Source organism: Pelobates fuscus, chromosome 5 (genome assembly GCF_036172605.1).
Source record: "Pelobates fuscus isolate aPelFus1 chromosome 5, aPelFus1.pri, whole genome shotgun sequence".
NCBI lineage: Eukaryota > Metazoa > Chordata > Amphibia > Anura > Pelobatidae > Pelobates > Pelobates fuscus.
Window position 1 is genome coordinate 298609822 of NC_086321.1, and position 23545 is coordinate 298633366.

Below are 23545 nucleotides of genomic sequence, written 5' to 3' on the forward strand. Positions count from 1 at the left end.
ACAGTGAATTTCAACACTGTTCGTGAAACGAACAAACTACCGAATGGAGACCACACACAGGAGGTCGTGTGGCTTCAATAAGGATTGCACCATTGTTGCAATCGGTAATTAAGAGGATTTTGGGTGGCCATCGTTCGACTACCGACCACGCGGCGGTCGGCCATCTTGGATCCTTTGTTAGCCCAGCGGTATTTGGTCGTCGAGCGCCTGGAACTAAAATCGGCTACTCGACGGCACGGATAACGCTGGACTTCCAAGCCGTTCGGGAGCCCCGGTCTTTCGGTAATGTGTTTCTCTATGGTCAATCGGTAGTTTGAAGGTAACTTAGAAATAATGTGTGTTTCGTGCGGCGTTCGGTTATTTTAGCTGGGATATGAGCGTTGTGACAAAACCATCCGTTGGTCTGTTATGGTGGATTCGTCTATTTGGCTGTACGTGCATATAATGGCCATTTCCCATAGCCCAACTGTACGAATGACTTTTTACCGAACAAAGCTACCGAACGGATGGCCCCCCAGAATAGAAGTGTGCTGCTGGTTAACCTCTTGATCCCAATTAGAACATTGTGGTTAACCGCAGACACTTCTCAATTAAACCGATTTCAGGGTGGTCGTCATTCGTATGTCGACCACGAGGCAGCGGCCATTTTAAAACGCACGAAAGCCCAGCGGTGTTCGGCTCGGATTTCATGGAACTAAAAACGGACACTTTTTCTGCTGAACACCGCTGAACCAACGGGTCGCCTAGCTGTCTCGACGAACACCGGCTGTTCGGGAGTTTTGACTGCATACAAAAGTACTGAACCCAGGTAGCCTTCCCATGGAGTCAATCGCATACCGAAGGACTGTATGAACTTTGACTCCATGGCGATTGAACTATATGCATGGGATCTGAGCGCTATTTGTCAATAATATGCACTCAGATCCAGGCTATCTGGGGATATGAAAAGTAGAATATTCGGTTATTATAAAGTTATGCATTTTCATGTACTTTCTGTTTTTGTGTTTAAAATGGCGATTTGCCTTTGTCCTGGAGATAATTGAATTACTTCCCAATTATCTCCAGGGCAGAGGGGAGGGAAACATAATGCATTGTGGGAAAAGTCTGTGACTGTATGTCTGAAATGTACTTTTGTCCTACTGTAATTACAGTCTTCCATTTGGTCCCTTAGGGGAGTGTCCACCAAGTGGGAGACCCGCATAAATACGGGCGGGTAGCCCACAGTAAAGCCAGATCTTGTTGACCCTCAATACGGAGCTTCTGTTTGTGGGGAGGGGGAATTACCATTGGAACAGCGCTTTTCGTTATTTCTAGCTGTGGAAGGAGTTTCGACTGAATTGCTGATCGGGAGTTGCCGCGTTCGTATGCTCTGTTCGGGAGTTGGACGGTCGGCTGAATTAAAACTGCATTTCTGGAGAATAGGGATTATCTACTAAACGGCGGCTTTACCTCCCTGGCGGTGAGTGTCGTAACAATTGGTGGCAAGCGACGGGATGAATCCCACCGCCCAGAAGGCCAGCTACAAATCTCAGGGTGGAAATGCACTATGAGGAATATTGGAACGCAGAGGACGATCAGCGAGTAATCTCAAGAAAAGATAGATTATTTCTATATTATTGGAGATGGATGCAGCACAGGGAATGGAGAGAGCTAATGTGCCTGGCATACTGGATTTAGCACCCGAGGAGATACAATTTAACCGGGCAGTCAAGATAAGGCTGGCACACTTTGGCCCCAACCCTGCAGCAGATATTGTGGTCCAGGTGCAAGCAGCACAACAGGCGCTCCAGGGAAGAGGAGCTGCAGCAGCAGAGGTACCCCATAATAATAATGGCCGGAGAAAGGTACCCTTTGCTGCATTCCGAAATTTTGTTGAAACAGAGGGAGAGATTGATGGGTTCCTGGCTGATTTTGAAAGGCAATGTGCCTTACACAAGGTGCCCGCAGAGGAATGGGTCACTATCCTCTCTGGGAAATTATCCGGCCGGGCCAGTGAGGCTTTTCGGGCCATCCCAGAGGAGGAAATTACCAGTTACCGGGCAGTAAAAGATGACCTTTTGGCCAGATACGCTGTCACCCCTGAGGCGTACCGGCGGTGATTCCGGGACACCAACAAGCAGGCTGGCGATTCTTATGTGGAGTGGGCATGCAGGGTACACCGCACAGCAGCCCACTGGATGGCAGGGTGGCAAGCGGTAACTGGGGAATAGGTGCTGCAAGTGTTTTTGTTGGAGCATTGCTTTGATCGGTTACCTGCAGGAGTTCGAGAGTGGGTCAGGGACCGCAAACCCGCTACCTTACCAGAAGCTGCTCGTCTGGCCGATGAATACACCGATGCACGGAAGCTAAACCAGGCAGCAGCCAAGGTCCCTACCCGAGTGGAATATAAACCAGCAGCACCTCCAACCACTACCGTGTTTAACCCCCAGCGCAACGCACCCCCACAATGCCACCAGCGAATAATTATGTTCAGCCAGCCCGATTCAACGCCCGGGATTACTCTCAGCAGATCCGGTGCTATGGGTGCAAACAATTGGGGCACAAGAGACCAGAGTGCCCATTGAATAACGCTAACCAAGCGCAGTTGTGGAGGAGACCAACCGGAGGAAATCAACAGCCACCCCAGCCTTCTGCTCACTGTCTTGAGCAGGAGGAATTTTGGGGTATACTACACGAGGCAGACCCAGTGCAAGCAGCCCAGCAGGATAACCGCCATCAGCACAGGCAGACAGTTAAACTGAATGGCAAAGTGGTCACTGGTCTGAGGGACACTGGAGCCACTATGACCCTGCTCCAAAACCTTACTGTAGCAGTAAGGGTAGCAGGAGGCGCCATGTTCCGTCTGCCTGTTGCCCGGGTTCATTTGGATTGGGGAGTGGGCTCTGGACATGTGAATGTGGGGGTTATGAAAGACTTGCCTGCCGATGTCTTGCTTGGGAATGATTTGGCCCCCCTGGTGTCCGCTTATGCTCCAATGGGACCTGCTGATGTCAACCCAGTGACTACCCGTGCACAGACCCGTGCTGCCAGAACCAGCCCACCTGCTGCTGAGACCCGATTCCCTGACTGATACCCTAGGGAAGTCCTTTGTTAGCTGGGATTCCCCAGAGGAGTTTGGGAGGGAAACCCAGGCCGATCCAACCCTCCAAAGGAAAGAGATAGAGCAGATACTGGAGAGGAAGGAGTAGATGGGGAGCGGTATGAGTGGGTGGGGGACAGGTTATATAGGATCCCTAAACCATCCCAGAAAAGTGTTGCCTCTCCGCCGAATCAACAGCTGGTGGTGCCCGCAAAATACCGGCAGGAGATTCTGCGGATAGGGCATGATGTGCCATTAGCTGGACATCTAGGGTCCCACCGCACAGCCTATAGGATCATGCAGAACTTATTTTGGCCAAATTTTCATCAGGCTGTGCGGATATATTGTAGTACGTGTGACACTTGTCAACGGGTAGGAAAGCGGGGGGGGACCACCCAAGAGCTAGGCTTATGTCCATGCCTATCATTGGGGAGCCCTTTGCCCGCATAGCCGTTGACATTGTGGGTCCACTGGCCAGGGCTAGTCCATCCGGTAAGAAATATATTCTCACCGTGGTGGACTATGCCACTCGCTATCCAGAGGCAGTAGCGCTGTCTAACATAGAGGCAGAGACAGTTGCTGATGCCCTGGTTAGGATTTTTACCAGGGTCGGGTTCTCTAAGGAGATTCTCTCTGACTAGGGAACCCAATTTACCGCTGTGCTCATCCAGCAACTGTGGAGGGTATGCAGCATTAAACCAATATTTAGTTCCCCGTACCATCCACAGACTAACGGTCTCTGCGAGCGATTTAATGGCACCCTCAAACAGATGTTGATGACCTTTTCTGACACTTGCAGAGACTAGGAGCGATTCCTGCCTCATCTGTTGTTTTCCTACAGAGAGGTGCCCCAGGAATCTACTGGGTTCTCCCCCTTTGAGTTACTTTATGGGAGAAGGGTCCGCGGACCCCTAGATCTCATTAGAGGACACTGGGAGGGGGAGACAGAGCAGGAAGGGAGCCCCATAGTACCGTATGTCCTGGAACTCCGGGACCGCATGGAGAAACTGTCTCTGATGGTAAGAGAGAACCTCCAGGTGGCCCAGGGGAGACAGAGGAGATGGTACGATCGGGGTGCCCGGCAGCGGGTCTTCCAGGTTGGGCAGAAAGTGTTAGTGCTCAAACCTGTGAAGGCGAACAAGATGCAAGCATCTTGGCAGGGCCCGTATAAGGTGTTAGCTCAGGTGTGTGATACTACCTACCATATAGCCAGCTGTTCAGATGAAAGAATCCAGCGATCCTTTCATGTGAACATGCTAAAGGAGTATCAGGAGAGACCGGAGTATGTCACTGCAGTATGTGCTCCTGATGCAGACGATACAGAGAGTTTACCCTTACCCGATTTGTTAGAGAGGGACTCCCAGACTGATCTTACTAGCCTTGTACAGCTAGGGGACAGGTTGAGCCCCACAAAGAAAGGACAGGCAAGACAACTTCTGTGGGAGAAGCAGGCGACGTTCTCCCAAGAGCCCGGCTACACTACCCTAGCTGTACATAAGGTAGAGACCCCTGGGCAGAACCCTCTGCGACAGCCCCCTTACCGTATCCCTGAAGCAGTCCGAGAAGGAATGCGGAAGGAGATACAGGAGATGACCCAGCTTGGGGTCATCAAACACTCGATAGCCCTTGGGCTTCGCCTGTAGTCCTGGTGCCTAAGAAAGATGGGACCACCCGGTTTTGTGTGGACTACAGGCGACTCAACGAGCGGACCACCACTGACGCCTACCCGATGCCCCGGGTAGACGAATTATTAGATCGCATTGCCAGGGGACGCTATCTGACCACCATAGACCTGTGTAAAGGCTACTGGCAGATTCCCCTGGCCGAGGATGCTATCCCCAAGTCGGCTTTCGTCACCCCATTTGGCTTGTACCAATTTAAGGTCATGCCATTTGGGATGAAGAATGCCCCAGCTACCTTCCAGCGTATGGTGGATAGACTCCTCGATGGATTCCAGGAATTTGCTTGTGCATACCTGGATGATATTGCGATCTACAGTGAGTCCTGGGAGGAACACCTGGTGCATATAGGGGTGGTAGGAACACCTGGTGCATATAGGGCTGGCCTGACATTGAAGCCAGAGAAGTGCCATCTAGGCATGGCTGAAGTGCAATATTTGGGTCACAGTGGGGTGTGGGAGCCAGAGACCAGAGTCAGCTAAGGTAGAGGCGGTGGCTAACTGGCCCACACCTATCACTAAGACCCAGGTGTTAGCCTTCCTGGGGACAGCAGGGTACTACCGACGCTTTGTCCCAGACTATAGCACTATTGCTAAGCCCCTGACCGACCTGACTAAGAAGAACTTGCCTAAGCAGGTCCTGTGGTCTTCGGCTTGTGAAGCTGTGTTCCAGGCACTGAAACGAGCTCTTGTAAATGCCCCTGTCTTGGCTGCCCCAGTCCCTAACAAACGCTTTCTCGTCCACACAGATGCTTCCATGTATGGACTGGGGGCTGTGTTGAGCCAAGTCGGGGAGGATGGAGGAGAGCACCCTGTCGCATATCTCAGGCGAAAGTTGTTACCCAGAGAAGTGAGTTATGCGGCAGTGGAAAAGGAATGTTTGGCCTTGGTCTGGGCATTGAAAAAGTTAGGTCCCTACTTATATGGGCAATAGTTTTCCCTGGTGACTGATCATAACCCCCTCGTTTGGCTTAACCGGGTCTCAAGAGAGACAATGGGAGACTACTGAGATGGAGCTTGGCACTGCAGCCCTACAATTTTACTATCAGCTACAGACCCGGTAAGCTGAACGGGAATGCAGATGGGTTATCACGGCAAACCGACGTTCTTACCACCTCCTAGTCCGGTCATCCCCAAGTTGACCCGCCAAAGGGTCAAGCCGGGTCTGCCGGAGTGTCCCACAAGGGGGGAGCCGTGTGACAAAACCATCCGTTGGTCTGTTATGGTGGATTCGTCTATTTGGCTGTACATGCATATAATGGCTATTTCCCATAGCCCAACCGTACAAATGACTATTTTTACCGAACAAAGCTACCGAACGGATGGCCCCCCAGAATAGAAGTGTGCTGCTGGTTAACCTCTTGATCCCAATTAGAACATTGTGGTTAACCGCAGACACTTCTCAATTAAACCGATTTCAGGGTGGTCGTCGTTCGTATGTCGACCACGAGGCAGCGGCCATTTTAAAACGCACGAAAGCCCAGCGGTGTTCGGCTCGGATTTCATGGAACTAAAAACGGACACTTTTTCTGCCGAACACCGCTGAACCAACGGGTCGCCTAGCTGTCTCGACGAACACGTACGAACACCGGCTGTTCGGGAGTTTTGACTGCATACAAAAGTACTGAACCCAGGTAGCCTTCCCATGGAGTCAATCGCATACCGAAGGACTGTATGAACTTTGACTCCATGGCGATTGAACTATATGCATGGGATCTGAGCGCTATTTGTCAATAATATGCACTCAGATCCAGGCTATCTGGGGATATGAAAAGTAGAATATTCGGTTATTATAAAGTTATGCATTTTCATGTACTTTCTGTTTTTGTGTTTAAAATGGCGATGCCTTTGTCCTGGAGATAATTGAATTACTTCCCAATTATCTCCAGGGCAGAGGGGAGGGAAACATAATGCATTGTGGGAAAAGTCTGTGACTGTATGTCTGAAATGTACTTTTGTCCTACTGTAATTACAGTCTTCCATTTGGTCCCCTAGGGGAGTGTCCACCAAGTGGGAGACCCGCATAAATACGGGCGGGTAGCCCACAGTAAAGCCAGATCTTGTTTGACCTTCAATACGGAGCTTCTGTCTCGTTTGTGGGGTGGGGGAATTACTATTGGAACAGCGCTTTAAGTTATTTCTAGCTGTGGAAGGAGTTCGACTGAATTGCTGATCGGGAGTTGCTGCGTTCGTACGCTCCGTTCGGGAGTTGGACGGTCGGCTGAATTATAACTGCATTTCTGGAGAAAAGGGATTATCTACTAAACGACGGCTTTACCTCCCTGCGGTGAGTGTCGTAACAAGCGGTACTTTCACGAAATGTGCGCTCAGACCCCAGCTATCTACCGAACGTCCATTCGTTCAAATCTAACGCATATTATGAAAGTTATGCATTTTTATGGTTCTGCTGCACGAGGGGATAATCCACTTAACTGTATATTCTAGTGGGAGTGTCCCTCTCGTGCAGCAGTGTATGATGGGAGAAATGTCCAGGTTGTTAAGTTCCCCATGTGGTCCCCTACTGTACAACCCCTGGAATGTCTGTAGGGAAACCCCTTGCATGGGGAATCCCATAAATACGGTGACCTGTGAATAAAGAACTCAGTTGACTCCCAGCCTATGTTTCGTCTAGTTCTTGGGAGAGATGGATTCTTATTACGTTACCTGGAATATTGTATTCTGTGCCTGCCTATGTGGATAATTGCCTGCTTTTCCTGTCTACCAGCGGAGACCTTGTGGATTATACTACCTCTCCGCTACAAGGGGAGTGAATTAATTTACGCCCCTCCCACAAATACAGGCCAAACGACCCTAATACATATATATTATGTTTAAATCTTACAAATATTTTTAAATACACAGATTAATATAGTGGTTCTGGAGTCTATTGCCTGTCCCTGCTGGCTTTTCAATGTAAACACTTCCTTTTCAGAGAAAAAGCAGTGTTTACATTGCTGCCTAGTGGCACTTCTAGTGGCAGTCACTCAGACAGCCACTAAAGTGATTCCTATACCTACATTGTCCCCATGCCCTGCATGGAGGCTCTGAACCTCTCCATAGATGCATTTCAATGAGGAGATGCTGATTGACGCAGTGTTTTGTAGCGCATGCACAATAGCTTCCCAATACTTTCCTATTACAAAGCATTTGATTGGCTGAGATAATTAAGCGTGATGATCTCAGCCATAGAGGCAGGGAAACCAACGTGGGAAATAAGGTGAGTAAAAACACCTTTCCCAACCGGTCAGCAGCCATACTTACAAATGGGAGAAAACCTTCCAACCTTTTATCCATAAAACACTTCTCCCACACCACCCTGCTTTAACCCCTTAAGGCAGGGCTCGGGATTGGTGAGCCCGTTCACTCCTCCTACTCCTATTTCAATCCCCGCATAGGTGTGCGCAGGTGTACCGGGAGGAAGTGATCTGTAATTACTTTCTCCCGGCACTGCGGCTGCACAGAGAACTAGCAAGCTAGCAGGACAATTTTTAAAATTGTCTCTTTTCGCCGCCCACCCCCTTTTCACAGACCCAATGCCTGCCCCCTTCTCACAGACCCGACCACTCGCAAATAGTTCCCCTGCGTGGCTTCAGCGACAGGAGGAAGTAATTGCAGATCCCTTCACTTCCTCCCGGCGCACAGTGAGCTGCACGTGAGATTGAGACTGGTGCAGGAGAGGAGTCTTGACCAGCAGCAGCCCACTCCTGTTAGCCGCAGCCAGGCCAACCTGCTGTGCCCAGTCCCACTGGACCCCGGGGAAGCCCAAAAGGTAGGAAACAGGAGGGTGGCTAAAAATATGTATTCTGTCAATATGTATATTTGTGCTGCATGTAAGTCTGTGTGTGTGTGTGTGTGTCTGCATGCATCTATGATTCATTGTGTGTGTATCAAATAATACATATCTTGTGAGTGTGTGAGAGGATGGAAGGGTCTGTAAGTGTGTGTGTCAGTGTGTGTATCAGTCTGTCTGACAGTGTGTGTGTGTGTCCTCCGATTGCATGGGAATGGTGTTTTTACTCACCTGTTTTCAAACGCCGTGCCAGTCTCGCCGCAGCTTGCCCGCCTCCATAACTGAGATGATCAATTACCAATCAACATCTCCTCATAGTGAAGCATTAAAGCAATGCATCTCTAGGGGGAACGTTCAGTGCCGCCTCTACGCTGCATGTAGGTGCTACACATAAATGGGAGACACTTTAGTGGCTGTTTGAGTGACTGCCACTAGAGGTGTTATTAGGCAGCAAGGTACACGCTGCCATTTCTCTGAAAATCCTACAGGGACAGGTTATAGACACCAGAGTCACTAAATTAAGCTGTAGTGTTTCTGGTGACTATAGGGTCCCTTTAAGAATTGTATATTTGACGTTGAGAAAAAAAAACCCTCAGTGAGTGACCCTCGAGCCATACCTTTGCCTGTGATGTTGGCAGTTGGCGGAGGCAGCATATACGGGGTCGGCCTCATGTAGGGGTCCCAAGTATTCTTCCATGGGACCCTCCTGGTTAACACAGAGCCCTGGCGGGCCGGGACGATCCCGTGGAACTATTGTAAGTCAGTTTTGATGGTGATTTTTGAGGGGGCAACTTGCCATGAGATGCCCCGGTTGTTTGCCCCGATAACAGGTTGGCCGTGGGCGTTCGGTAGTATGGCCACTCGGTGGTCCCAGATGTCTGGTAGGTCCTGCGGGTACGGGAGCCCTGAAGTCCGGTCGAGCCGGCGTTCGGTAGGTCTCTCGGTTTTCCGTATGAATCGTTGGCCGATAGTTGTTACTTTCGTGCAGTCGTGAGTCACAATGTTCGTCAGCTAACATAGCGGCTTCTGTGAGGGTAGTGGGTCTACAATCACGGAGCCATTATTTGCATTGTTCATCTACCCCGGTCACGAGAAAGCAGCTTGACTCACCCGTTTCTCCCCACTGCCGCAGCACACACGGACAAGCCACAAAACTCAAGATGGCGGCGGATGGCTGTGAGATAGAGACGGCAGAGCGGCAAAAAACACTGGAGCAGCGTCTGGACGACCTGCTCCAGAGATTTTGGCAAAAGCTTGAACTCAAAGCAGCCCAGCACAAGCAAGCACAACAGGGAGGCGCGCCTTCTGGGGACAGGCCTCACCGCAGGGAACCCCATCGACTGCAACGAGCACCAAGCGACACACACACGGCTGGGCCCGCCATCACCATTATGCGCGCCCTGCCGAGGGGCCCCCGAAATCCCCCGAGGGCGAACAAACTGGGCCAGCCACGGAGACCCAAACACCCTCAGAATAAGCAAAAAGCCTACCACCGACGAACACAGAACACACTGCGAGCCGTACTCAAGCGGCAAGATCAGCGGAGACCTGCAAGCCGCACACGTCAACATCATCACCTGAGGGTTGTACTGACCCGCACCCCCGGCACTCGTACTCAGCCACAAACCAAGACACGCACCGGTGAGTTGGGGCACAAGCCGCGAGGAGCAGGGAGGATGTCCTCGGGCACAGCAACAGCACAGCCAAGTACCCCTACCCCACGTAGCCCGCCTAGGCTGAAGGCCACCAGGGCTAAAGCCCGAAAGCATCCTCCACAGCAGCTGAGGTCACAGCGATATAAACGGCAACAAAACGCCAGACCCCCCAGCACTCCCACAAGAGGAGGAAACTCGGACTCTGGTAGTCACCGGGTTTGTGGCACAGTGATGCCGGCCTACTCACCAGCCTGGGGCTGGAGGATCACCACTTCCTGTACCCGCACAGCGGCGGCCCTGGACAGCCTGTCAGCGCGCACCAGCGTTATCCTACCTGGCCAAAGAATGGACTATCCGTTCCAGCATGTCAGTGGCATCGGGTGAAGGTTTGCAGCAGTGAGGACTATGATAACTGCAGCTGAGCTCAGATTACATTCATCACATTCACTTTCATTTATTGTTCTGTTTCTCCCTGTCGATATGCTTTTCCCCATTTCTGTCTCAATACTGCAGTTTTCCAGTATAAACCTTGCCAGTCTGTAGTCAGTGCACTGATTATTTGTTTTGTTGCTGCATCACTCAGTATTTGATATTGGTATTTATCTAATTTCATCCTGCAGTGCACTCACAAGCATACTGTATCGCTCTATAATGTCCTACTCATACTTTCGTATATGATCAGCCTGTCAAAGCACTAAAAGCTCATTTACTCCCACTGTACCTGATCTAACTCTGGCTCAACATGTTTCATGATTAACTTTTATTATTTTTAAGGTCTAGTATTTTGCTCGCTAAACTTACTTGTATACCGTATATACTCGAGTATAAGCCGACCCGAATATAAGCCGAGGCCCCTAATTTTTCCCCAAAAAACTGGGAAAACTTATTGACTCGAGTATAAGACTAGGGTGGGAAATGCAGCAGCTACTGGTAAATTTCTAAATAAAATTAGATCCTAAAAAAAATATATTAATTGAATATTTATTTACAGTGTGTGTATATGAGTGCAGCGTGTGTGTGTGTATGAGTGCAGCGTGTGTGTGTGTATGAGTGCAGCGTGTGTGTGTGTATGAGTGCAGCGTGTGTGTGTGTATGAGTGCAGCGTGTGTGTGTGTATGAGTGCAGCGTGTGTGTGTGTATGAGTGCAGCGTGTGTGTGTGTATGAGTGCAGCGTGTGTGTGTGTATGAGTGCAGCGTGTGTGTGTGTATGAGTGCAGCGTGTGTGTGTGTATGAGTGCAGCGTGTGTGTGTGTATGAGTGCAGCGTGTGTGTGTGTATGAGTGCAGCGTGTGTGTGTGTATGAGTGCAGCGTGTGTGTGTGTATGAGTGCAGCGTGTGTGTGTGTATGAGTGCAGCGTGTGTGTGTGTATGAGTGCAGCGTGTGTGTGTGTATGAGTGCAGCGTGTGTGTGTGTATGAGTGCAGCGTGTGTGTGTGTATGAGTGCAGCGTGTGTGTGTGTATGAGTGCAGCGTGTGTGTGTGTATGAGTGCAGCGTGTGTGTGTGTATGAGTGCAGCGTGTGTGTGTGTATGAGTGCAGCGTGTGTGTGTGTATGAGTGCAGCGTGTGTGTGTATGAGTGCAGCGTGTGTGTGTATGAGTGCAGCGTGTGTGTGTATGAGTGCAGCATGTGTGTGTATGAGTGCAGCGTGTGTGTGTATGAGTGCAGCGTGTGTGTGTATGAGTGCAGCGTGTGTGTGTGTGTATGAGTGCAGCGTGTGTGTGTATGAGTGCAGCGTGTGTGTGTATGAGTGCAGCGTGTGTGTGTATGAGTGCAGCGTGTGTGTGTATGAGTGCAGCGTGTGTGTGTATGAGTGCAGCGTGTGTGTGTATGAGTGCAGCGTGTGTGTGTATGAGTGCAGCGTGTGTGTGTATGAGTGCAGCGTGTGTGTGTATGAGTGCAGCGTGTGTGTGTATGAGTGCAGTGTGTGTGTGTATATGAGTGCAGTGTGTGTGTGTATGAGTGCAGTGTGTGTGTGTATGAGTGCAGTGTGTGTGTGTATGAGTGCAGTGTGTGTGTGTATGAGTGCAGTGTGTGTGTGTATGACTGCAGTGTGTGTGTGTATGACTGCAGTGTGTGTGTATGAATGCAGTGTTTGCAGGGCCGGTGCAAGGATATTTGCCCCCCCCCCATATGTCCTGACCTCCCCTCCTCCTCCCTCAGTGGTCCTTACCTCCCCACCCCTGTGTTCCTTCACCCCCCTCCCCCAGTGGTCCTGACTCACTCCTCCCCTAGTGGTCCTTACTTCCCCCTCCCCTCCCCTAGTGGTCCTTACTTCCCCCTCCCCTCCCCTAGTGGTCCTTATCCCCCCTCCCCTCCCATAGTGGTCCTTATCCCCCCTCCCCTCCCATAGTGGTCCTTATCCCCCCTCCCCTCCCATAGTGGTCCTTATCCCCCCTCCCCTCCCATAGTGGTCCTTATCCCCCCTCCCCTCCCATAGTGGTCCTTATCCCCCCTCCCCTCCCATAGTGGTCCTTATCCCCCCCTCCCCTCCCATAGTGGTCCTTATCCCCCCCTCCCTCACATAGTGGTCCTTATCCCCCCCTCCCTCACATAGTGGTCCTTATCCCCCCCTCCCTCCCATAGTGGTCCTTATCCCCCCCTCCCTCCCATAGTGTTCCTTTTCTCCCCCCTCCCTCCCATAGTGGTCCTTATCCCACCCCCCTCCCTCCGATAGTGGTCCTTATCCCCCCCTCCCTCCCATAATGGTCCTTATCCCCCCCTCCCTCACATAGTGGTCCTTATCCCCCCCCCTCCCTCCCTCCCATAGTGGTCCTTATCCCCCCCCTCCCTCCCTCCCATAGTGGTCCTTATCCCCCCCTCCCTCCCATAGTGTTCCTTTTCTCCCCCCTCCCTCCCATAGTGGTCCTTATCCCACCCCCCTCCCTCCGATAGTGGTCCTTATCCCCCCCTCCCTTCCATAGTGGTCCTTATCCCACCCCCCTCCCTCCGATAGTGGTCCTTATCCACCCCTCCCTTCCATAGTGGTCCTTATCCCCCCCCTCCCTCCCATAGTGGTCCTTATCCCCCCCCCCCTCCCTCCCATAGTGGTCCTTATCCCCCCCCCCCTCCCTCCCATAGTGGTCCTTATACCCCCCCCCCAGTGGTCCTTATACCCCCCCCCCTCCCACAGTGGTCCTTATACCCCCTTTTTTATTATTATTTTTATTATTATTATTATTATTTTTTATTATTTCTTATTTTATTTATATTTTTTTTTCGTCCCCCCTCCCTGCTTGATATATGGCAGGGAGGGGGGGCTCTCCTTCCCTGGTGGTCCAGTGGCAGTTCAGTGGGGGGGAGAGGGGGGCTGGCAGAGCTGTAACTTACCTGTTCTGCAGCTCCTGTCAGCTCTCTCCTCCTCTGCGCCGTCCGTGCAGCTCCTTCTATCAGCTCACACTGTAAGTCTCGCGAGAGCCGCGGCTCTCGCGAGATTTACACTGGGAGCTGACCGAGGTGCTGAACGGACGGCGCGGAGGAGGAGAGAGCTGACAGGAGCTGCAGGAGAGGTAAGTTACAGCTCTGCCAGCCCCCCTCTCCCCCAGCCTGTATTATGGCAATGCAAATTGCCATAATACAGACCTTGACTCGAGTATAAGCCGAGTTGGGGTTTTTCAGCCCAAAAAATGGGCTGAAAAACTCTGCTTATACTCGAGTATATACGGTAACTATCTTAACTAAGCCTGTGACCCTACGACCTTATAGTTGCCAGCGATAGCCTACACTTAATTAAACGTTTAACACCCCGTTTCAGTTTTAGCTTCCAGCTGAGTCTTCAACTAAGATGTATAATGTGTAACCTGTATGCTTAAATTAGAATCGAAATAACTTTAAATGTTTCTGCCTAGCATCAGACACAGCATATTAACCTACTACGTAGAAAACAAAAGCGTTGTTTTTATATGTTATGCTTTTCACACTCTCTAAGCGATGTACATCATTACTGCTCACGTCCTTACTTAAAAATTGTGTGCAAGATCTCATGTTTACCCCTATGTTCAAACTATGCCTAACGTGCTAGAAGATTGCCTTTGGGGTACCTCATAAGCAACTGTTATAACTGTGCGCACTTCAAAAATAAAGAATTAAAAAAAAAAAAAAAAAAAGTAAAAAACTAAATTGAACGCTAATTTTGGCCAGTGTTTGTGACTAAGTGGTTACTACAAAAGACTGGACATACCCCATTTGCAATACCTTGGGTTGTCTTCTTTTGCAAATGGTATGCCATCATGGGGGTAATTCTCATTCCTGGGCTACCAAACGCTCTCAAAGGCAACGTAACCAACCTGGTCATTTTCAATGTAAAAATATTTGACCCATATATTTGACCCTGTAACTTTCAAAAACGCTATAAAACCTGTACATGGGGGGTACTGTTCTACTCAGGAGACTTCGCTGAACACAAATATTAGTGTTTCAAAACTGGAAAATGTATCACAACAATTATATCATCAGTAAAAGTGCTGTTTGTGTGTGAAAAATGCAAAAAAAGTCACTTTCACTGACAATATCATCGCTGTGATATGTTTTACTGTTTTGAATCACTATTATTTGTGTTCAGCGAAGTCTCCCGAGTAAAACAGTACCCCCCATGTACAGGTTTTAGGGTGTCGTAGAACGTTACAGGGTAAAATACAGTGATAGCAAATTAAATTCTCTGGACTTTCGGCCTGGGTTGGCAGGCAGGTCCCTTAAATTGCAATCAATAAAATAACTTAATTATGTAAAAATATTACATAAATACGCACGTAGAATTTAAATATATATGCATATTTATATATTTGAAGTCTACGTGTACATTTATGTAATTTTGTATATGGACATATGAATAGTTTGTATTCTTTTTATTTATTTATATATACACAATTTCATTCAAAGTGTATTTTGATATAAATATATATATATATTAATGTCAAAATACAGTCAGAATAAAATTTCGTATAGATATACAATTTATTTTTAAATTTTTATTATTATTTTTACATGTTTAATTTAATTTAAATTACTTATTATTTGTATTTTTTAATAATATATATATACACAATATATATAGTTATATATATTATATATATATATATATATATATATATATATATACACACACACACACACACGTGTGTAATTTAATTATAAGTGTATTTTTATATTAATATAAAATACACTTAGTATGACATTATATATATATATATATATATATATATATATATATATATATATATATATACACACACACATACACATACACATACACACACATACATACACACACACTTATAATTATTATTTTTTTATTAACTTTCTTTGATTTTACAGTTGCAGGGAGACTGCCTGTCAGCATAGACAGTCCACCTGCAGGCAGACACATGGACACCTATTGTGACCATGTGGTCGCCCTGTTGAGCGATCACATGGCCATAGGGGTCCTAATTTGCCATGGGGAGACTGTCTGGGCTGCAGGCAGTCTCCCCACAACGGGAGCACCGCCGATCGCCGCCGGGGGAACGACGGCGATCGGGTAAGTACATCTTAAAGTTAGGACGGTTCAGGACCGTCATCGGTCGGCAATGGAAAAATGCCGATGACGGTCCTGAACCGTCCTCCATCCTTAAGGGGTTAAACTTAACTTTCCCTGGGGCTGCATGTGCTTACCCACATGTCAGGATAGTGGCTGCGCAAAAGTCTGGGTGCCAGATATACACGCCTGACCCCCATCCCAAAAACTCTGTCACAATACATAATGACAGACACACACAAATTATTATATGTTATAATGCAGGTGTATTCCACCCAGCCTCCCTACTTTTGGGAGAGCTGGAGTGCATCAGTTTTCCCAGAGGTGCAATGGGCAGCCAGCTGGTGGAGAGTAGAGGCGGGCGGACAGCAGAGGGAGAGTTTGGAGGCAGGTGGCTGGCTGCATGTACTGTAAACGGGCGGCAAGAGAGCTGTGATCTTCCCGCTCTGCTCCCTGGCGGGAGGGCAAGTCAGGGACAGCACGGTTATAGTGTTAGGTATCTCCAAGCACTATCCCACGTTAAAGTAACACTTGAGGCACCAAAACAACTTCATCTAAATGAAGTTGTTATGGTGCCAGGAGGACCCCTGAGATGTTAAATCATTCTCAATGGCCACTACCCCCACAGACAACATCTGTGTCTCCCCATTCACAAAACTGGCTTAAAAAAGGTTAAAAAAAATTCCAAGCCAGTTTTGTGAATGCTCGGTCATGGATTGGTTGAGATCAATCAGATGGCGCTCTCAGCCAATCAGTGGTGCTCCTGCCACCATAACAACTGTATTTAGATGAAGTCGTCATGGTGCCTGGAGTGTCCCTTTAAACTGTCAACCAGTTTATGAACGATTTGATACTTACCTGGCTCTGCTGGGCACCCAGTCATTCTGGTCTTCACTGATATGATAAAGAGGAAGTTCAAACCTCCGCATTAGTATAGTAAATATGGATACCATTCATTGGCTGTGAGCAGTTTATTGTCCAAAGTTGGTATGCTAGTGTGAAGTAAAATTTACTTCTTTACCATTTTACTATAGACCTGAAAGTAGATTGGTAAATGGTGTGAGCGCTTACAGTGTGGCAGTTCCAGGGACCATAACCACAACACAACCCATCCTTGTGTATCTATATCCCACGCATTATTTACCTGCTCACTTTCATTCTAATTCAGCAGGTGGGGCAGTGCACAATACATACAAATACATAAAACACATAAATCATTTCTCACAAATGCAGAGAGAGAAAAAGGTACCCCATTGTACATGGCTACGGAATCTGATGGCGCTATATAAATAATACTACTACAACAAACCAGGAAGTAAATGGAATAATGGGTAACTTGCTCAGCAACAAAATAACACGAACACTCCGATTGCAATGGTGTCAGACACAAAAAAAAAAACGGTATTCAGAAGTACTGTTAGCAGCCAATAACGAAAAGTACATTATTGGCATACTATGACAAAAGAACCTGAGAACGCAATAGAGCGAGAAAATAATCAAGTGCTTGTCTTTTAGGAAGAATAGTAAGTCAAAAAAAAAAATCTGAATATATATATATATACACATATATATATATATATATATAAATAAAACCGCATACTAAACTACAAATATAAAGTTCAACATGCATGCTGTATACATATAAAAGGAACACGATCAGAAATAGAACATCACGCTGCCACTGTACTCTATTACCTACCAGTTACCACCACAGTCTTACTCCGAGACTCCATACCGTCCATTTCTGTATATGTTCCACACTTCTCTATAAATCAGCACTACAGCCTGTCACAAACTCCAACTGACAGCACAGCACAGAGCTCAGTTATCATCCCTCGGTCATGTGACAGTTCACACGCTACTGTGCGTTCCACGTTTCTGAGTCACTGTAGACTCCTCCTAATGGGAGCGGTTTGGGGCTACGTGGTTAGCAAGGCCAACCCGCCGTGAGGCAGTCTTTATATTGGCATACGATGAGTCTTCATTGAACGGGATCATGCTTGCTGCGCGAAAAAAAAAAAAAAAAAAATATATATATATATATATATATATATATTGGGCAAGGCAATTTCAGTAGCTCCGCTTTCAGCCACTATCCTCACTCTGGGAGTGAGAATTTAACACGAGGCTTTCAGTTTCTCATATAATTCTCCTCCCACGCGCTGCCTGAGCTATGCACTGTTCGTGGCGTCAGTTATAGGGCGCCGTTTTTGTAGATCGAGCTGCGCGCGGAAAAAAAAAGATTAAGATGCTCTGCCGTCCTATCGAGAGACTTGAATATACGACAGTAGGTTGTAAAAACATAAAAATCGGTAACGTGGCTGGAATTGCTAAACTATTCTTATTCCTTGAGAATTGGAGTCCAGAACTTGCTTGAGGTAGGACCTGGCACTGCCCCCCTCATGCACCCACCTGATAATTGTGACAGAATGTCACCATGTACCGTCTGCAATGGCTTACTAAGAAAACACGGGGTGAGAAAGTGCTACTACTCCCACTCAGCTCTATTCATGGGCGTTTGCAGCACATTTCATCAGTGTGTGCATCCAGAGGTTCTTTCTCTGTTATTTTTTTATTTTATATGAGGTAACTAATAAGTGAATATTGCAAGCAGCGTAAACACTTCAGTCTAATGTAGTTGTTTTGGTGCTAGAACAGCCATTTGTAATGTTTTAAAACCGTCTACCAACCTAACTAGATCCCGATAGGTGCCTGCAGCCCTTGCTTCCGGTTTCTGTTAGCAGGCTGTGCTCTATGAAGATGATGCTTTTTTTTTTTTACCTTTTGATTATACCCATGATTAGGCCATAGTCCCTTTTTTTTTTGTTTTATACTAACTGACTGCTCTAGCAGCTCAAGGACATTGTTTGTACTTTGTTTTTTTTCCCGGCAAACTAATTTATGGCTACGCAGCAAATAACTGATAAATGATGAGCTTCTAACAGAACTAAAACAAGGTCCGAGAATGATGTGCTGTAATTTATGATGTAGTCATGCTTTGAAAACCGGTTTTCCTGGCATCATATGCTCTTGCAGTGCCTCCCTCCCTCGGAGCTTAATGGGTTAAAACCCCTTCAGCCACTTACCTTAATCCAGCGCCGCCGCTGGTGACCTCTATTCCCCCGCCAACGTCAGCTCCTGAATGGAGCTGGATGCGCATGCACAGCCAAAGGCGTCCCACCCATAGGAAAGCATTACTCAATGCTTTCCTATGGGGATCTTATTTGACGCTAGACTCCGTGAGGGTGGACAGTCACCTAAACAGACACTCAAAGACAGGCACACACTCATTGACAGGCACATGCACACACTCACTGACAGGCACACAGACACACACAGAAAGACACACTGTTACAGGCATACTGACTCAGACAGACATACTGGCACACACACAGACATACTGACACACACACATACACCTAAACGATACACTTTTAAAAACAGTAGACAGGGGCTGAGTAAGGGGACAGGGCTGTAGTGGAGGGTATAAGCTGTAATTGGGGGTTTAGGAAATGTAGGGGGGGGGGAATAGGGGCTGAAGCAGGTTGATGGCTACAATTTGGGAAAGGGGCTGTGGTGTGGGTGATATGGGTTGCAATTGGGGGAGAGGAGCTGTAGTGGGGATGTTATGGGGCTGAGGAAAAGGCAGGAGCTGAGAGGGGAAAGGAGCAGGGAAAGGGTGGGACAGGGGCTGACTAAGGGGAAAGGGCTGAGGAGGGGGACAGGGCTGGGGGGGCAGGGGCTGACTAAGGGGACAGGGCTGGGGGGGGCAGGGGCTGACTAAGGGGACAGGGCTGGGGGGCAGGGGCTGACTAAGGGGACAGGGCTGAGGGGGGGCAGGGTCTGACTAAGGTGACAGGGCTGAGGAGGGGGGGCAGGGGCTGACTAAGGTGATAGGGCTGAGCAAGGGGATAAGGGCTGAGGAGGGGGGGCAGGGGCTGACTAAGGTGATAGGGCTGAGCAAGGGGATAAGGGCTGAGGGGGGACAGGGGCTGACCAAGGTGACAGGGCTGAGGAAGGGTGACAGGGGCTGACACAGGGGACAGGGCTGAGGAGGGGAATAAAAAAAAAGTATTTCCCCCCTCCCTGAGTCTTACCTTAGGCCAGGGAGGGGTGGACAACAGGAGCAGCAACCAGCATACAGTAGCAGCCAGTGAAGTCAGCCTTTCCTGATGATGTCAGGAGGAGGGGGCGTGACTTCCTCTGCTCTTCTCCCAGACTCCCCAGCAATCCTGTGAGAAGAGCAGTGAAAGTCACACCCCCTCCTCCTGACATCATCGGGAGAGGCCGGCCTACTCCACTGACTGCAGGCTGGGGATTCAGATTTTTCCTTTTTTTGCTGGGTTCGGACGGCCCAGGGTTTAGGGCGGAATGGGGGGCAATTGCCTCCCTGCCCCCCTCCCCAACCCGCCCCTGCCTGTATGGTTGTCCTTTATTGGGGCTCTTCCAGCGCTGCTATAAGGGTTCAGGTTAAAGTGGCACGGTCATGCCAAACTTACCTTTCCCCAATCGCTTCCTCTTCTCTACCTCTCTCAGGATCTGTACTTCATTTCTTTCTAATTGATCTAGTTTTTCGGACAAAGTAGGGACTACTTTGTCTTATGTATTTTTCCTACGCTTGACCAGCTTTGACAGGCCCGGACTGGCCATCGGGCATAACGGGCAAATGCCCGGTGGGCTGCGATGGCCGTGGGGCCGAGGCCGGCAGGGGAGATCACAGAATCTCCCCTGCCAGCCCCTGCAGGGCCAGCGCTACCCGAGCGCCGGCCCTGCTGTGTGCCTCCATGGGCCGGTGGGGAGATCAAAGATCTCCCTCACCGGCCCAGAGGCAGTTACAGGCGGCCGCTGGTTGGAGAGGGAGGCAGGAGAGAGGACCGGCGGAGCTCTAGCCAGCAGCTCCGCCGGGTCCCCTCGCGGGATTCTGAGCATTACCACGGCAACACTCAGATCTGCAGGTTAGAGTTCACTCTCACCACTGGACCACCGGGGAAGGATGGCAGAACGGTTCCCCACCCCCAGGCAGAACGCCCCCCCCCAGGCTAAGGTAAGAAGTGAGGTGGGAACTTTTTTTTTTTTTTTCTTATTAATAAAAAAATATATATTTTAATTTGTTAAGACCTGCAGTGGTGATGGTGCTGCGGTCTCCTGTTCCTTACCCAGCTGCTGAGTATTAGTGATTATAGCTCCAGCATGGGGTAGAGATGAATACAGCTTCCCAGACAATCCTTCCCAGTGGATAGAATATTCCTTCCCCAAACATGAGCCAAGACTTCGTGAAGGGTGTAACAGAACTAAAGCTTTATTGAAACAGGCTGGCTTTTATGGGGGATCCTCATGCAAGAGGACGTCCCAGAACAAACAAATACATTCACCAATCACTGTACAGTATTTTACTAATACACGCCCTCCCTCTGCCTGGGAGATATTGAGATAAGTTAAGGAGTAAATCAATTATCTCCAGGCAAAGGGCACACATTTTCCCCAAAAGTTAGAACACCCCTTTCCCCACAAAAGACATATCCCCTGATAGCCCCGATCTGGGAGGCAAACATATCCAAATTTCACCCAGATCGGTTCAGGGGTTCTTGAAAAGTGTGGAAGTCCTGTTTTACCGACCACACACAAGGCTCCTGCCCAAAATAGTTCCACGAATTCAGCGTGTGTGGTCGGTCAATGGGTAAAAAGGCGAAACGCGGCCAAAATACCGAATATAGCCTCCTGGCTCATAGTAGCGATTATTCCCCTGGTCTGTACGAACATAACTACCGAATGCCGTTCTTCTGGCTGTTCGGTAAGTAGGAGAAGCGGGAGTTCGGTAGTTTTCAGCGGTGGTTCGTGCGGTCGAGTGTCCGATTTTAGTTCCAGACACTCGACGACCAAGTCCCGCTGACTCTCCTCGTGTGAACAAGATGGCCGCCGTTTTCTTTTCCACGTGGCGTTCGGCTATACGAACAGCGGCCACCCAGGGAACACTTAATTGACTGTGCTTTTGAACATAACAAGCCAGGAGGGAGGTTGGGGTTCGGTAGTTGCAAACTGCCGAACTAACAATCCATTGTAGGCAGGAAAAATGAAACAAAGTACATAAAAATAGAAGAAAGGGTCGGATAAAGTCCCTTTTCTTCACATAATTTAAATAAAAAATACATTTACACTCACACACACAGCACCCCCAGACACACACAGCACCCAGACACACACAGCACCCTCAGACACACACAGCACCCCCAGACACACACACAGTGCACCCTCAGACACACACAGAGCATCCTCAGACACACACACACACATATATATATAATATATAAAATAACCCTCAGTGAGTTAACAAAGAAAATTAGAAACCTAGAAAGTGACGGCAGATAAAAACACCCTCACACACAGCACCCCTCTTACATACACACACACTGCGCCCCTCACACTGCACCACTACACACATTACGCTCCAGATACACGCTAGATCCCTTACCCTATATGCACTCTTAATCCTCTATATACACACACACACACACACAATCTCCTATACACACTCTGGGTCCTTTACACACTAGATCTCCTACACACACACACACTACATTCCTTGTCAGCAAACACATACAACATACACATACGTGTATAGGTGACACACACTACGTCACCTATACACACACACACTACAGCCCGCATACACACACTCGCTACATCCCCTAGCCACACATATTACACCACAAACACAAATGAAATTGACCTATTTACACAATACCACACCACACTCTACACACACGCAATCCCTCAAGCAGGCTCCAAACACATGCACCATACACTTTCTTGGCCCTTTTGTTTTCTGGTATTCCACTTGTGGAGACACCAGAGACAATTTAAAAGCAAACACAGCGCAAGCATGTTATTAAATTTGCTTGCGCTGCGCAGAACAAATTCAGGGCCTTTTTCTAATGCTCTTCAGCGCGGCTCTGCGCATTGAACCAACATGCTCACTTTGAGAGAGGGCATGCTTGTAATTAGTGATGACAAAACACACCCTCTCTGGCCCCACCCCCTTCTTAGGGTGCCGCTCTGATTGAAAAATGCCCGCGCCTAATTTTTTTCTGAGTCCGGCCCTGGCTTTGACCCTCTTCGTGCGAGTCAAAATTTTTTTTCCCACAATACTCACCCTTTCCTCCGTAATCTTGCAATGCCTTCTTTTACTATTCTCGAACGTCCTGTCACAGACAGGATGCTGGCGAAACTACCAAATTTTGTCCTAACAGAATGAGAACAGTTTATCCATTTGTGTTAGGACAACCTTCAGTGCTTTCTGTTCGGATCAGAATTTAATTCAAATGAATGAAACTCCCACCCTATTTGTGCCATGGCTGCATCTTGCAGCCGCATAGTAAATAGCTCCCAAATACCGTGGGAATTAGGGGGCTATCTACCAAATTACTGAAAGATCAACTTTCAGACCAATTTATTAATACAAAGTAAAGATTACTTGGTATTAGTAATTGTAACGGCTACCCAGGTAGTGAGAGGGTATCAGCCGTTGGAGACGTCCTTTTTCCCGGCAAGCTGCTGTGCAGTAGTGGAGTTACTTATTCCCATCCACGAGATCCAAGAGAAGAGTCAGGCATAGCTGTTAAAAGAGCAAGGTGGTTATGCAGTAAATCCCCTTCCAAGAACGAGATGAGGCTACGTTTTGAAGGGTCAAAAAGAACTAAATTTTAATGACAAGGATTCTCCTTTTATGTGATTCTGCCCATGCAAGGGAGAAACCAGACTTAGCAGGGGTAATACAGTAGGGGACTACATGGGGGACTTAACATTCTGGACATTTCTCCCATCAGGCACTGCTG

General features: G+C 48.4%; 1 protein-coding gene across 2 annotated transcripts in view; it reads right to left on the reverse strand.

Annotated features, from left to right (window-relative positions):
* The window catches only part of PGPEP1 (pyroglutamyl-peptidase I), a 261041-nt gene extending 243465 nt beyond the window's left edge, over positions 1-17576 (reverse strand). For both annotated transcript variants that reach the window (XM_063455486.1, XM_063455485.1), the window contains exon 1: positions 17413-17576. Coding sequence is in view for 1 of the 2 variants with exons in the window: in XM_063455485.1 (XP_063311555.1) it covers positions 17413-17455 (43 nt within the window). In the remaining variant the exon portion in view is untranslated. The remainder of the gene's footprint in view (positions 1-17412) is intronic.
* Between the last annotated feature and the right edge of the window lie 5969 nt (positions 17577-23545).